The 15,855-nt window shown below is 48.4% G+C and overlaps 5 protein-coding genes across 5 annotated transcripts; 3 read left to right on the forward strand and 2 right to left on the reverse strand.

The window, feature by feature from the left end:
* Positions 1-170: 170 nt before the first annotated feature.
* Positions 171-5,773, forward strand: UREG_00390 (uncharacterized protein; the record flags this gene model as incomplete). The annotated part of the gene is made up of 4 exons (XM_002540831.1): positions 171-668; positions 723-2,682; positions 2,723-5,169; positions 5,219-5,773. The coding sequence occupies 4 exons, from the start codon at positions 171-173 to the stop codon at positions 5,771-5,773; spliced, it is 5,460 nt and encodes a 1,819-aa protein (XP_002540877.1).
* A 147-nt stretch (positions 5,774-5,920) lies between these two features.
* Positions 5,921-7,037, reverse strand: UREG_00391 (uncharacterized protein; the record flags this gene model as incomplete). Its single annotated transcript, XM_002540832.1, has 2 exons — positions 5,921-6,932; positions 7,000-7,037. The coding sequence occupies 2 exons, from the start codon at positions 7,035-7,037 to the stop codon at positions 5,921-5,923; spliced, it is 1,050 nt and encodes a 349-aa protein (XP_002540878.1).
* A 1,039-nt stretch (positions 7,038-8,076) lies between these two features.
* Positions 8,077-9,496, forward strand: UREG_00392 (uncharacterized protein; the record flags this gene model as incomplete). Its single annotated transcript, XM_002540833.1, has 2 exons — positions 8,077-8,358; positions 8,516-9,496. The coding sequence occupies 2 exons, from the start codon at positions 8,077-8,079 to the stop codon at positions 9,494-9,496; spliced, it is 1,263 nt and encodes a 420-aa protein (XP_002540879.1).
* Positions 9,497-9,782: 286 nt separating this feature from the next.
* UREG_00393 (uncharacterized protein) lies at positions 9,783-10,931 on the reverse strand (the record flags this gene model as incomplete). Its single annotated transcript, XM_002540834.1, has 1 exon — positions 9,783-10,931. The coding sequence occupies one exon, from the start codon at positions 10,929-10,931 to the stop codon at positions 9,783-9,785; it is 1,149 nt and encodes a 382-aa protein (XP_002540880.1).
* A 708-nt stretch (positions 10,932-11,639) lies between these two features.
* On the forward strand, positions 11,640-15,309 carry UREG_00394 (uncharacterized protein; the record flags this gene model as incomplete). Its single annotated transcript, XM_002540835.1, has 2 exons — positions 11,640-12,111; positions 12,173-15,309. 2 exons carry the CDS (start codon positions 11,640-11,642, stop codon positions 15,307-15,309), a joined length of 3,609 nt encoding a protein of 1,202 aa, XP_002540881.1.
* Positions 15,310-15,855: the final 546 nt, after the last annotated feature.

Consider the following 15,855-nt stretch of genomic DNA (forward strand, 5'->3'; position numbering starts at 1 on the left):
TGCGTGTGGCGTCGATTAGCTATGTTACTAAGCTTAATTATATAAGCAGGTTCCTGGCGGTGAGAGGGGACAGAAATTCTCTTAGCCCAAAGCAGAAATTATTTTTATACGGACTTGACGAAAGGTCTGTTGAAGGAGAAACAATGCTGGAGTAACCCAGTTTCTTGAATATGGGCTCCGTCAAACGAAAGGGAAATGCGCCGGAGGACTCGAGTTCTCGTCACTCGAAAAAACGAGTCAAGGTCGCCAGCCAAGTACCTGACAAGAAGGATGTGAAGCGAAAAAGCGATTCGACAATTGATGGAACAGCGGGCGACAGTCGCGTCAAAAAGGCGAAGCCGCAACCAGAATCTACCTCAAAACCTGCGACCCTTTCTGTTTTGCGCGACGAAGCTCCTGCCTTTCCTCGAGGAGGCAACAATGCGCTCACTCCGTTAGAACGAAAGCAAATCCAGATACAGGCGACTCGGGATGTGCTTTTTGAGCAAAAAGGTGCTTCAAACGGGGAGCTCCCAGATGCTGACTCGGAAATCGAGGAGCAAGCAGATGAGGAAAAGGAAGCTACTCTTAAACCCTCTCGCAAAAAGCAGAAGGACAAGAAAAATAAAAAGTCAGTTGAAGGAACTGCGAAATCCCAGGGTCCCAAAATTGAAAGTCTCAGTTTCAAGGTACTAGGCTGAAGTGAAATGAACACTGAGAAGGATGTAGCTAACAATTCCTAGCAAATCACGCCGGGCTCCAAACTTCTCGGTCAAGTCACGAATATTGGCACTCACGATATTTCACTTGCCCTCCCAAACAACTTGACCGGATATATCCCATGGACCGCGGTTTCCAAGCTACTGAAAGAAAAGGTGGAGAAGCTTTTAAAAGATGCAGACAAAGAGGATGACGAGGAGTCTGACGATGATGATTTTGACCTCAAGTCATATGTCCGACTCGGCCAATACTTTCGAGCATCTGTGTCTTCAACTACAGCCAATAATGAAAAGGGGGGTAGAAGCAAAAAACGCATCGAGCTTTCTATAGACCCGCGCGAGGCAAATTCCGGCCTTTCGAGATCCGATATGATCATTGACTCGACCGTGCAAGCCTCCGTGATAAGTGTTGAAGATTACGGCCTGATAATGGACGTAGGTTTGGAGGATGGTGAGACGAGAGGCTTCATGTCCTCCAAAGAACTTCCCGCCGGCACAGACTTCTCTCAAGTGAAGGAGGGCGCAGTGTTCCTATGTGTGGTTACTGGCCACAATACTGCTGGCAATGTGATTAAGCTCTCAGCCAACTTAGAGAAAGCCGCATCTGGAAAGAAATCGCATTATATTAGTTCTGCACCGACTATTAATACGTTCCTTCCAGGCACTGCGGCTGAAATTCTCGTAACAGAGGTAACTCCGAACGGAATGGCCGGGAAAATCATGGGAATGTTGGACACAATGGTGGACTCGGTGCATTCTGGCTCGACCGACGATAAGAGAGATCTGACAAAGAAATATCGCCTAGGTACGAAAGTCAAAGGCAGGATTATCTATAGAGTCTCGTCAGATGAGAAGCCCAAGCTAGGGTTCTCCATTCTTGACCATGTCCTCAAGTTTTCACTCACGACAGTGGATGCCGCACAGGATTCGAAGCGCAGGCCAGCCATTTCAGCAATAATCCCAGAGGTCAAGGTGACAAAAGTCGATCCTGCCCTGGGTTTATATGTGCAGTTAGGCACCACCGAACATCTTGGCTTTGTCCACATATCTAGAGTTAAGGATGGGAAAATTTCGTCTTTATCACCTACAGAAGGCTCTTTCAAGGTTGGTTCATCTCATGAAGGTCGGGTAGTCGGATTTAATGCCATGGATAACCTCTTCTTATTGTCTTTGGAAAAGAATATCATTGACCAACCGTTTCTACGACTGGAGGACGTTACCGTTGGTGCCATTGTGAAAGGGAAGATTGAAAAACTCCTTATTGGGCCTGATGGCATCAATGGCCTTATCGTCTCTCTTGCCGATGGTATAAGTGGTCTCATCCCTGGCATGCACATGGCCGATACCAAATTACAACACCCAGAGAAAAAGTTCCGCGAGGGATTGGAAGTGACCGCTAGGATTTTGTCTGTTAATCTAGAAAAACGACAATTGCGGTTAACGTTGAAGAAATCGCTGCTTCATAGCGAGTCCACCATCTGGAAAGACTATAAGGACATTTCCCCCGGTAATCAGTCTCCAGGAACACTGGTGAGCATTCAGAACAACGGTGCTGTTGTTCAATTCTACGGAGCCGTTCGTGGTTTCCTACCGGTTTCTGAAATGAGTGAAGCGTACATCAAGGATCCTTCCCAGCATTTCACTGTCGGTCAGGTTGTGAGCGTCAATGTATTGAGCGTGGATTCAGAGAAGGGAAGATTGGTTGTGTCTTGCAAAGATCCTTCAACAGTCACGGAGGCTTATAGAGGCGCCTTGGAAAGTGTCCGTCCGGGGCAACTTGTTTCAGGGGTTGTCTTCGAGAAGTCAAGCGACGATTTACTTCTCAAGCTTGAGGACGGTGGATTGATTGCCAGACTCAGCGCGGAACAACTCTCAGATTCGTCACCCTCGAAAGCTGCGTCTAATTTCGCACGGATTAGAGTTGGGGCAAAAGCTTCATGGCCTTTTAATACTCAGCATACGGAAAGCTCACCGCCTAATCCAGGTCAGCAACAAACCCAGCTTAAAAACTGCGCTTGAACAAGGCAAACTTCCAGCCAAGTTCGAGGAGCTTCAGTTGAACTCGAGCGTAACAGGCCTCGTTAAGAATATCACTGCTGATGGGATATTTGTCGAATTCCTAGAGGGACTTACAGGGTTCCTTCCAAAACGCCTAGTGGATGATGAACATTCAAACCGGACAGACTTTGGATTTATGCGCTCCCAGACAATTTCGTGTTCGGTTTCTTCCATTGAACAAGATACTCAGAGGTTCATTTTAACTATGAAACCAGTCGAGATCAAAGACGAAGGAAAAAGTCATCGTCAAGGGACAACAAGAAGTGCCGGATTGTCAGTCGCCAATCCTGTGGATGAAGATATCAAATCTTTCGATGATCTTGAGTTTGGAAAATGCACCAAGGCAAAGATCACTTCAGTTAAGGATACCCAGCTCAATGTCCTGTTGGCGGACAACGTTCAGGGCCGTATCGATGTTTCTGAGATATTTGACAACTGGGAAGACATAAAAGACCGGAAACAACCCCTTAGGCCTTTTAAGGCCAAGCAGATCGTTCCAGTCAAGGTTTTGGGTATTCACGACGCACGAACTCATAAGTTTTTACCGATCAGTCATCGCTCAGGCAAAACTCCTATGTTCGAACTCTCAACAAAGCCAAGCACCTTAGCATCTCCCGAATATGAGCCTCTAACTATAGAAAAGGTCAAGGTTGGAAGCTCATTGTTAGGATTTATCAATAACTTTGGGGATGATTGTCTATGGCTTAATATCTCGCCAAATGTGCGGGGGAAACTTCGAATTATGGACATCTCTGATGACCTTGCCCTCGCTGGTGACATCAAGAAGACATTCCCTATTGGATCTGCCCTGAAAGTTACTGTTACAGCTGTCGACGTTGATAAGAACCGCCTTGATTTGACTGCCAGACATGGAGAATCATCCAAGACTCTCACGATATCCGATCTTTCCAAAGGCATGATTCTTCTGGGCAAGGTTACCAAGGTTACGGAACGACAGGCTCTTGTGCAGCTTAACGATTCACTCGTGGGGGCCATCGGATTGATTGACATGGCCGATGACTATTCGAAAATTAATCCGGCTAAATTCCATAAAAATGAGGTCCTTCGTGTTTGCGTTGTTGATGTCGATGTGCCAAATAAAAAGGTGTCACTTTCCGTACGCCCTTCAAAGGTACTTAGCTCATCTCTACCGGTTGAAGACCCTGAAATTACGTCCGTCGACAAGCTCAAAGTCGGCGACATCGTTCGTGGGTTTGTCCGAAAGGTGGCTGATGTTGGGCTATTCGTGATGCTTGGACATAATGTGACGGCATATGTCCGTGTCTCGGATTTGTCTGATGCTTATTTGAAGGAATGGCAAGATGAATTTCAGGTCGACCAGATTGTGCGAGGAAGAATCACCTTGGTGGATACGGAAGCCGGCAAAGTGCAGATGACTCTGAAACAATCAGCTCTTGATCCCAACTACAAACCGCCACTTCAGCTTAGTGATTTGAAGCAAGGCCAAATCGTCACCGGGAAAGTTCGAAAGGTCGAAGAATTCGGAGCATTTGTCACAATTGACGGCACTGCAAATCTTAGCGGCCTTTGCCACCGAAGCGAGATGGCGGAACAGAAAGTCGCCGATGCACGAAAGTTGTATGAGCAAGGAGATCTCGTGAAAGCTAAAATCCTTAAAGTTGATACAGAAAAAGCCCAGATATCATTGGGATTAAAAGCCTCCTACTTTAATGAGGATAGCGAGGCAGACTCAGATATGGGCGAAGCCGCCAGCGATGATGAAAGCAGCGACGATGACTTTGGCGGAGTAAACCTTGAAACGGTTTTAAGTGATGATTCCTCTGATGACGGAGAGGATATCATTATGGGCGGTGTGAACCTTCCTCAGATTTCTATACCAATTGCCAACGCCAATGATGACGATGTGCAAATGGCTGACGACGACGACGACGACGACGAAGCAGGCGGGCTGGTCACGGGCGGTTTTGACTGGACAGGAAACGCACGGAAAGCTCACCAGACTTCGAACAACGCTGGCTCTGATTCGGACGAGCAAGCCGTATCGAAGAAGAAAAAGCGCCGGAAGGCTGAGATTCAAGTCGACAGGACTGGTGACCTTGATGTGAACGGGCCCCAGACCGTGGCTGATTATGAAAGGCTACTCCTGGGGGAGCCGGATTCCAGCTTGCTTTGGTTGAAATACATGGCGTTCCATCTTGAACTAGGAGAAGTTGACAAAGCGCGGGAAATTGCCGAGCGTGCTCTTCGGTCCATTAACATCAGTCAGGATACGGAGAAGTTGAACGTTTGGGTTGCGATGCTGAACTTGGAAAACACCTTTGGCACAGATGACAGGCTTGATGAGGTGTTCAAACGTGCTTGCCAGTATAATGATGCCCAAGAGATCCACGAGAGAATGGCAAGCATTTTCATTCAATCTGATAAACCCGAGGTAAGGGACACTGCCCCTTTTCTTAATCTGGAAGTGCATGTATTGACAGATCGATCAGAAAGCGGATCAGATTTTCCAAGCTGCGTTGAAAAAGAAATTCAGCCAATCTCCCAACCTGTTCCTGAACTACGCAAATTTTCTCTTCGATACTATGGCCGCTCCGGATCGAGGACGGGCACTGTTACCTCGCGCCTTACAAGCGCTACCTGCCCACACCCACATTGATCTCACTTCCAAATTTGGACAGTTGGAATTCCGTTCACCCAACGGAGATATCGAACGTGGCAGGACTGTCTTTGAAGGTCTCCTCTCATCGTTCCCCAAACGCGTCGATCTCTGGAACATTTTGCTGGACCTTGAGATTAAAGTTGGCGACGCGGAACAAGTGAGACGGCTGTTTGAACGAGTACTTGGACTTGGCCACGGCGTCAATGCCGATGGAAGCAAATCCGGAACGAAGAAGCTGAAGGATAAACAGGCAAAGTTTTTCTTCAAGAAATGGCTTGCTTTTGAAGAGAGTGTATCTGGTGGGAATGAGAAGATGGTTGATGAGGTCAAGGCACGGGCTGCGGAGTATGTTAAGTCATCGAAGGGAGAATCTTAGGTGTACAGGCACTTGAATGGCTTTGATGGCTGTTTTGCTTTCAAGTATAAAAGGGTATCAATAAAAGGCGGTGTCTGAATTTTGGTATACTTGTATAGTATTTCTGGGATATCCATATAGACCCCAATCTATTAATTTTCAAAAAGGTTATTGCGCTCTTTTTTCGGCCATGATCCTCCTGTATTCCTCAACGATACTCTGTCTGTGGCTCGCTAACTCCTCTCTCCGTCTCAGACTTCCAGCTGCAGCCGGAACGTTTGCAACGTCCACCTTTGCTCCGCCCACCCCGTGCACCTTGAAGATCTCTCTAACCTTCGTCAACTTCTCCGGTGGCGCTTGAACCACATCAAACGGATTGCTCGATTGCACGACACGTTTCTTTTTGTTTAATTTCGCCCACGGGTCGCCCTCACTATCAGAACCTCCAGAGTCGCCAAACTCATCTGCTGCAGAAACGCCCTTCTTTTTCTTCTTTTTACCCCCTTTCTTCTTTTTCTTTCCCTTGCCCGCTTCAGTTTCCCACTGTCTCCACGTCTCTTCTACCTCTTCATTCTCAGCCTCCTTTTCTTCTCTCTCAGCCTCTTCCTTCTCCTGTATCCTTGCTTCCTCCTCGCGCCATTGGGATTGTAGCCGTAAGAGCCGTTTTTCATGCTTCGTCTGCCGATGTTCGCGTAGACTACGAATCTCCGCGTCCATCTTGGAGGTACCGGTTTTACCCGCCTTGCGAGTCACACCAGAGAGGGGCAAAGCCTGGTCCACGCGAACGGCGTACTCGGATAGTCTTTCGCCAGGAAGGATTTTTGGGATATTTGAAGCGCCGTCGCCTTTTGACGAAACACCGTCGTTTTGTGATTGGGGCGGTTTGTTCTGCTTTCGCGGCTCCGTAGCGGGTTCCCCTTGCCTCTTCCGCTTTTTAGTATTTTTCTCGTGGGCGGAGGAAGCATTGTCTAAACTTCCGGTGTCGCCGTTCTTCGTCGACTGTTGGAATCGTCGCATCATCCGTGCAAACTCCCGGGGGGTATCGTCGCCGAAATCATCCCCATGATGCGGCTTCTTCTTTCGCTTGCCATTTTCGGGTTGGAGGCCTTTCTTGTCCTTATTATCTGACCTCGTTGGAAGCGCTTTCGCAATTTTGCTAGGCGGTAGGTCGTATTGTTCGCTGGAAACAGGTGGACGATCAACTTGGTCTGCTACTTCAATTCCACGTTCAGTGGGCGATAACTTACTCGTTATCCTTCCGGCGCCTTTTATGCTTATGAGGCATTGTAGAAAATAAGCGAGATGGGTTTTAGGAATACCTCTTCGATTCTATAGAATATCTATCCGGCTTTCGTCGTTGCGGTGAGATTTTGAGGTAGGCACAAGCCACACTTTCCCTTGCGCCAAGAGATGTGGCTTGGTGTGTTTACATAAGGCATCCAGACCTGTGGCGCTCCCTGATGGGTACAGATGATCATATCTAGAGGCCTTGAGAATCCCGCCGGAAATCCTTGACAAATACATTCAGGTTATGCTTAGATGGCTAACTACCTTGGGAACAGGTGAAATGACCGCGACCTAGCGCGGAAATAATTTGTGCGGCTTATTGAGATTGGGGCATTCAGATCATCCGCATGTTTCGGATGCAGAGACCCTCGGATAAGAACCGTCCTCAAGTAGGTAAAGAAAGAGACTTCAATGCCCGAATTGCCGGATGACGGAGGGAAGCCCCAAACGTCGTCTTATCCGTACTGATGGGGAGCATTGCGTATGATAGCCAGTTTGTATATCCATTCTCCCTTTCTAAGACGCCTATCATGTTGTTCTTTTGTTCTAGCACCACATGTGTGTACGGAGAGCCTAGAAATGCAAGAATCAGGAAGAATCCGAAATCGTAAGGTTCAGCGTGTTCCAGGCCTCTCAGGGGAAGTATGGAAGCCGGTCAAACGTCAGCATATTTGGCGACGGAGGTTCCCGGATATCACGAATGAAGGGAACAGCAGCCTATTTGTAGGAGTCGGTGGCCACCGCGAAGATCGACTCATATTTATTGAAGTAACTAGTGAGTTAGATCGTTCATTTAAGACAGACGTCTGTTCTGTCAGGAACCAACAGCCGAACACATTGGCCTCTGAGACTCGAACCCGACTCCAGGCTGGGCGTCCCTCTCCCGCCACCTTGCGCCGATCGGTCCCTTGTCTCCATTCAAAATCTGACCATGGTATTTTTCCTGTCGGGCTGGTAGTGAACGAACAGGCAGTGCGCCTTGATATCAGATTGGAAGACGGGGTTTTGGCGTCAGGGACGAGTGGGTCATTGCCGCGATGCCGCGATTTGCAGACTCTCTCAACTCCCTCCAGCCCCAGTCTGAACCATTGCTGAGTGACACGGATTTGAATCAATCAACATGGCAGGGAAACGGTGGTCGCAACGATATCCTGCACCAAGGCTCTTTGCGTGATCCTTCAAATACACGACGGATGATGTCCTTCGGTCGACCTCTGGCCCGGTTTATGGTTTGGCTGAGGAGCATTGGGAGGGGTAGCGACAGAAAAGGGGATATTGAACAGGGAGAATTTCTCACCCGTCGCCAGACTCTGGGCACGGTATTTTGTCTCTGTCGACGATCAAGAAGAGTGCGGTTACTGCTCTTTGTAATGCTGGGTGGTCTAATAATGCTGTTCGTACTATCTTCTCCCGCTGCCAACTCCCTCGAATGCTAGTTCCTGACATCCGTGCATTCGTTATAGGGGCTTTATTCAGTTGATTTCCCTCCTCTTTGGGATTTTCGTGTCTTTCTTTCCGAGTTATATCGACGAGACCGTTGCCATTTGGGGGAAGCCTGGTGGACCAGGCGAGGATCTAGCACACTGGGCAACTGATATAACAGCCGATATCAGACCAGTGGCTTGTCATTCTCATAACGATTACTGGCGCAGGGTGCCCCTTTATTCCGCTATTCAGGCCGGATGCATCGGTGTGGAGGCAGATGTCTGGCTATTCAATCACGACCTTTACGTCGGGCATACGAAATCATCGCTTACTATCAATCGCACATTGACAAGCCTTTACATTGACCCGCTTCTGAGCTTGCTTGAGAAGCAGAACCCCGCTACGCAGTTTCAACCTACCCGGCATAATCCTCCAAATGGAATATTCGATACGAAACCAGATCAAACCCTTGCTCTTCTGGTGGATTTCAAAACGAATGGCTCTGATATTTGGCCATATCTTACATCGCAACTGACTCCTCTCCGGGAAAGGGGCTACCTTACTCACTTCAACGGGACGGCCGTCATCAAAAGGCCTATTACAGTCGTTGCAACCGGAAATGCTCCTTTCGACCTTGTTGTAGGCAACTCGAGCTATCGGGACATCTTCTTTGATGCGCCATTGGCGGAACTATCAGATGCTGCGCCATCCTCAGCCAAGGATGCGGCGGTATCTATTCCTTACGATTTCACCAACAGCTACTATGCGTCGGTGTCTTTTCGTAAATCTATCGGATTTCCGTGGAGATTCCAACTATCAGACACTCAGCGGAATCTGGTAAAATCCCAAATCAAAGCTGCACACGATCGAGGCCTCAAAGTACGATATTGGAATACTCCGTCCTGGCCACGCAGCCTGCGTAACCTAATTTGGACAGATCTGATTCGCGAAGGCGTTGATATCTTGAATGTCGATGATTTGAAAGGCGCAACCAAAACGGACTGGTCGCGGAGTTTAAGATGGAACGTGTAGTTAATATCCCCGAGGTTTTAGGGCCATATTGGTGCATTGATCGGCGCATAGTATTTCTTGCAAAATAGAGCGATGCATTTGTTGGTGACTGTTTTCAAGGCCTGGCGATTTGGAGTGAGGGATTATTGTCATGCAATATCTGTTTACAAATGAGATGTCTTTGCTCTATCCAGCTATAGAATCTATAATGTTTTACAGCAATCTTGTAAAATATACCTACTAGACTGGCAAGTTTGTTTCCGTGTCTTCCTTGAACGAGAAGCCCGGTTCAAATGTCGAATTTGCTTTAGAGATACAAGAGTGCTTCTTCACCAAATTCCTTCTGGACACTACCTTCTTTGCGAAGTATGCCTCCTAGCCAACATTTGGCTGACTCGAAATCTGGTGCACCGAATTTAACAATCACGAAGCGTGAGCGGACGCGTGCTGCTGTCCACGTAACATTGCTGGTTTTGCTGGTGCCCGTTTCGTGGGCAGGCTGAGAAGACGGTCCATAGCGATTACCGATTCGGGGCATGGAGGAGAATTCTTCCATGAAGCATGCGGATAGAGAATCGAATAGGGGTCCGTATAGAATCAACGTTCCCAACACGCCGTGAGGAGCCGTCCGAGAAGAGATCGGAAGAGGAGTTGCAGAAAACTGTGCCTGACGCTTATGCTGCCTAATGTCTCCGTTAGGAGTGTCGTTCTCGTTTGATGCACTGGTCTCATCGGATAAGATTACCGTGTCGCGGACGAGGAGCCTTGTCTTGCCCGTTTTGCAGTCCCGGACCCATACCTCATTGCGACCCTCCCATAGATCAAACGCCCAGTTTTCGCCTCTTGCACTGCGACCCTCTGTTACCCAGTCGAGTACACAGAGGCTGGCCAGATGACAGCTCTTGTCCTTTTCTCCATCTTTGGCTGATGGAGCTGTAGTCCTGCTCAAATCTTCGCCCTCAAGTAGCGTAAATCGCTGAATCTGTTCGTATCTACTCTTTTCAAACGGCACAGCCGGGTCAGGCAAGTAGCATAGACCAGATTCAGCGGACAGTTCCACGTTTATTATCTGCTGGCTTCTGTCCAGTTTGGAACCAGGAACGGTCCGCTTATCGCGCTCCGCTTGGGACTCCGTTTTGTATATTTTCGTGCTACCCTGCGGAGTAGTAACAACGAGGCGACTTCGCGGCTGCAGTTTTATCGATACCTCAATATGATCACCTGGTAGGAATCCTCCGCCGTAAGAAAGGAGATAGAGGTGTACTGGTCTGGTCGCGGAGGCAGGGTACTTGGAATCGAGTCTGCAGGCGGGTATGCGCGATATCAACTTCAGAGGATATCTGTACGAGAGTATACTAATAGAAGGGATACCGGGAGGAAGAATCGAGAGGACAACCTCGCCGTGTCCTGGCGGAATTGAGGTCGAGAACGGCGAGTTTATGATGTTGGACGGCATGCTGAGAGGAGCGGAGCGGCCATTGGGCGGTTTGCAGCATGAACGGATAAATCTATGTTATATCCATGCAGTGAAAGATAACTCCTCCCAGCATCATTTGCAGTCTCGGTCAAACGGCCTCCTCCGACTCTCATCAATAGAGCTACTCAGGCGTGCGGGCAGCCGATGCTGTTGTCAACGGTAAGTGTAATGCGGCTCGAAAACACGTAATATATTACACACCTCCAGCCAAACCTGCGTATATGAGCGGTATCCTGCCGTACCGTAAGTATCAATACAGGCTAGGGTGCGGTGCGTGACACAATTGAGGGATGAGACGGGTGTCTCGCGGGTATATCTCTCACCCACACCAAGTCTGCCATCGCCAGCGTTTGTCGGTTTCCAACGGTGATTCATCCGGTGCACAACTATCTCGATCGATGGGTTGCTGCTCCGTCTAGTGCATGCTGCTGCCTAGACAGAAGAACTTTACCGTCTACCACCCCACCCAGCACAGCAACGCGTCTCCATCCTCCGATTTTGTCGCGTCCAAATTTGCCGATCCTCCAAAACAAACCGCCCTCACCGTTTCTGCCTCATAAAAGCAGCTGAGATAATTGAATATTCACCAAGTGGCGCATCTCCGCGCCCTCGCACCCCGTTTCAATGGAAGACACCACAGCTGCCGACGAGCGTGACTCGAGTCTGCTGTCTGACGCCCCGTCAAACATGGCCGAAGATACACGCAGACGGCAGTCCAGGCGCATGCGGCGGAAACCGGAATTCTTTTCTTCGCAAACCTTCTCTTCTGCGACTACGAAGCGGAAACGTACAAGCTCACGCCGCGATGGCGAAGACGACGACGCGTCAGATTCAGGCGATGCCGGCGACGATGTCAACGATGAAGAGGTTGAGGATGCGGAAGAGGAGGAAGATGATGAGAGCGAAGGTGAGCCCGATGAAGAAGAGCTAAGGGAAAGGCGAAGATCAACCAAGAAGGCTGCGAAACGGAAACAGCCCAAGGAGAGCAATAAGGGCCCGTCGAGGGCCAAACGTGCCACCAAAAAACCGAGGATCGCGAACGGCATTGAAACGAATCTTGCTTTACGACCGCTGGTCAATGGTGAAGGAAGAAAGCCAAAGAAGCCGAGAAAACCGCGCGTTCGACCAAGTGGATTTGCTGGTGAGGAAGGATTATACGGTAGGCACCGCCGGGCTCGGATTGCATACATTACACACAATGCTAATCGATTTCATGGCAGCTGAGGTTTTTGCTCGCGGTCATACTACCGACGCCGTTGCTGCGGAGTGGCTTACAAAATACGAGAAGCATAATATTCATGCGATGCGCGAACTTGTAAATTTTATCCTGCGATGTTCAGGCACCGATTTGAAAGTCGACGACAACGACATCGAAGACGTAGACAACATCGCGAGCCGCCTGGACGATTTGCAAGAGGAATACCAATCGCAGAGTATTACCGAATACCCCCTTATATCGAGATCTAAAAAATTTAGAGGGTTTCAATCCGTACTGACCCGATTTTTCGAGTCACTCATCAAAACAATCCATAGTGCTTCGGTGCTGTATAACGATGCCGCGCTGCTAGAAAATATTCAGGCTTGGATTACTTCAATGTCCTCTGCCCCTATCCGACCATTCAGGCATACTGCCACGATCATCTCCTTGACAATCGTTACGACATTATGTTACGTCGCGAAAGAAGTCTCCACGACATTGTCGAACACCCGGAAGCAACTCGAAACGGAAAAGAAGAAGAAAACGGTTAATAAAGGCAGGGTGGGCGCTCTCCAGTCCAAGGTTCAAGAAAACGAACAAAAACTCGAAGTGATAGATAACGTTCTCCATGACTCCTTTGACACCGTCTTCGTTCACCGGTATCGGGATGTTGATCCAAAAATTCGGGCGGAATGTATGTCTGCGCTTGGCCTATGGATGGTCACTTATAAACAGCTATTCTTCGAAGGCCAGTATCTTCGATATCTGGGCTGGGTTCTCTCAGACACTGTTCCACACACGCGATCAATCGTTGTTCAGCAACTCCATCGTTTATTCCAGAACAAGGATAACATACCAGGTCTCAGGGCGTTCACAGAACGTTTCCGTCCAAGGATCGTGGAAATGGCTGTGAGAGATGCCGAAAGCAGCGTTAGAGCAGCTGCTGTGGAATTATCAGACCTGATCCGCGACGCCGGATTATTGGAGCCCGACGACATTGACGGCGTTGGGAGACTTGTCTTGGATAGCGAGACGCGGGTGCGAAAAGCGGCTGGCAAATTTTTCGTTGCAAATATTCAAGACGTCTACGACTCACAAATAGAAGGCCTGGAAGAAGAACTCAGCGAATCGTTTGTAGATGACGACGAAGATGACGATTTCAAGATCCCCAGACGCTCTTGGATCAAATACAAGTGCTTGGTAGACATGCTTCAAGCCTACGACGAGCAACAATCGGAAATGACCGAAAATCGCGAGCTCACAACGAAAACCGATTTATTTGGCAATCAAGTGGAATCCAGATTTGCACTTGCAACAGAAAGTATCTATCCTCATTTCCAGGACCTGAACCGGTGGGAATCTCTGGCCGGATATTTGCTCTATGACCATTCTCAGATACCAGAGTCAGCAGGTGAAGATGATGACGCCGCCGAAGCTGTAAAGCAGCTATATAAACTTGACGAAGGTCAGGAAGTTATTCTGCTAGAAGTACTAAGTGCTGCGGTCAAACTTCACATTCAAGAGATATCCAAATCCGATACCGACAAGAAGGGCAGGAAAACAAAGCTGCTGATGGAGAGGATGGAAGCCAAGCAAGAAGCTATCGCCCATAACCTCTCGCAAATAATTCCTCAGCTGCTAAACAAATTTGGTGCCGCACCAGAGGCTGCATCGGCAGTTTTAAGACTCGAGCACCTTGTCAACCTCGACCTGATTCAGGACCTTCAAAAAGACGCTGCATCGTATGCTGAAATCTTAAACAATATCAATAAACAATTCTTGACACACTCTGACCAAAATGTGCTGGCTGAAGCGACGGTCGCCTTCCTCCATGCTCGAACATCTGAGGAGCTCAAGGAAGCAATGGAAAATAAAGTGCAAGAGTTGTGGGATGATACGCTGGATGCGCTGTGCACGGTTGTTGCAAATAAACGTGTTCAAGAGACTAGCACACTTTCTGCTGGAGTCCTCTCTTCACTCAAGAACAATGTCGCCCGGATCTCAAATCTGGCCAGTATAGCTGATTGTACGTCGACGCTCGAAACGTCGGCGCAGAATTCCAAAAAGCGGAATTCTGAAACCCAACCAGCCGTGGATATATTATTGGACGTAGCTAAACGGGGGCTACGCGAGGCGAGTTTTGATGAAGAGGTCGATTCCCTGGAGCGAGAATTGATTTTCAACACTTTTAGGACTTTACTTGTTTATTTCATGTGGAAAGTTCAGGCATTGGATTCTGGTCTATCAAACGGAAAGGCATCTTTCAATGAACGATATTTTGAGAACCTATCGGCACGCAGAGAATCATTTCTTTCCACCCTTACGGCTATTATGCAAACGCGGAAAGGGGTAGACAATACAAGGATCGCAGCCGCTACGACTTTGTTAGATTTGCAGACTGTATTTGGCACTCTCCGACATACAGTGACAAACAAGGCCCAGGACGGCGACAATGAAACTCTTATGCAAGTCGAAGAATTAGTGCAAGATATTTCCCCGGCAGCGTCTACATTAATATCTCGCATCCACGATGCTGTATTGAAAGCATACGCTAAGAAATCTCATCACACGATTGACATAACGACAACCGATGAAGACTTGCCCGAGTCTCAGTCTGATCTTGAATCTAGCTCGGACGAGGAGGATGATGAAATGGATGATGACGAGGATGATGTACAGTCGAGTGCGCGTCGCATGCGTGCCAAGCTCCTAGCTGAGCAAAGGCTCTGCGAGTTCACAGGCAAGATTGTCCTAGCGATTATTGGTCATGTATTGGATTCGTCGGGCTCGAATGCGGGTAAACTAAAAGCGAAATTACTCCGCCATAAATCGCGACTAGGCCATAACTATAAAGCCGTTCTGGCATATCTAGAGGAGGACAAAGCGCCAACTGCAGCTCGAGGTGTCCTGAAATCCTCGGTCAAACCGCAACGGCCGAACGGTACTACTGCGAATATCAGCAATGGCAAGTTCAAATCTACTGAAAGAGTGGTTGATGATGAGGAGGAAGAGGAAGAAGAGGAAATTCGACCCGCGGAGGATGACGAAGAGGACGATTTGCGCTCTAGAGGGCCCATGGAGAATGACGAGGATCATGGCGAGCGCGAAGGCGCGGAGTCACCACTGACCCCTATCGAAGACGATATAATGGGTGATTAGATGGTCTAGAGAAGGTTGGATTTCAATGTCATTTGCTTACACTTTGCCAATTCTGTATAATCGGTATTTACTTCTCTCATGCTCCTTGTTTTATCAGATCATTTGATGCTTTAACCCTGTCTCCGTTTTTGCCAGCTTTCTTTCTAATCTGATGATTTACGCGCTTCTGTAGGCAGGAATCTCGATCTACGATTCTTAATACCAGACCTATTTATCACCCGGAGATCTTCTCACTTATGTACCTGTTATTACCTAGAGCGGCCAGATATCAAATGTTTTCATATTCACGCATCAACCAGCCCATGGAAAGGCTATCGCATATACGATTATGGTCCGACGGTAGAGCTCTAGTCCAAGAATTCATCAAGTTCGTTCTTTTTGACTTCAGAACCTAGCTGCGAGGCGTAGAGGATTTGCCTGACAAACCGTTGGGATTTATTCTATCTCATCTAACTTTCTGCCGTATCCGTGGAGTCGGAACCTTTCGACTTGCAACTTTTGCAACCTCGCCCTTTCACGATAAGAGACGAGAGAGTTTCCGGGGGC

Source organism: Uncinocarpus reesii, genomic scaffold (genome assembly GCF_000003515.1).
Source record: "Uncinocarpus reesii 1704 scaffold_1 genomic scaffold, whole genome shotgun sequence".
NCBI lineage: Eukaryota > Fungi > Ascomycota > Eurotiomycetes > Onygenales > Onygenaceae > Uncinocarpus > Uncinocarpus reesii.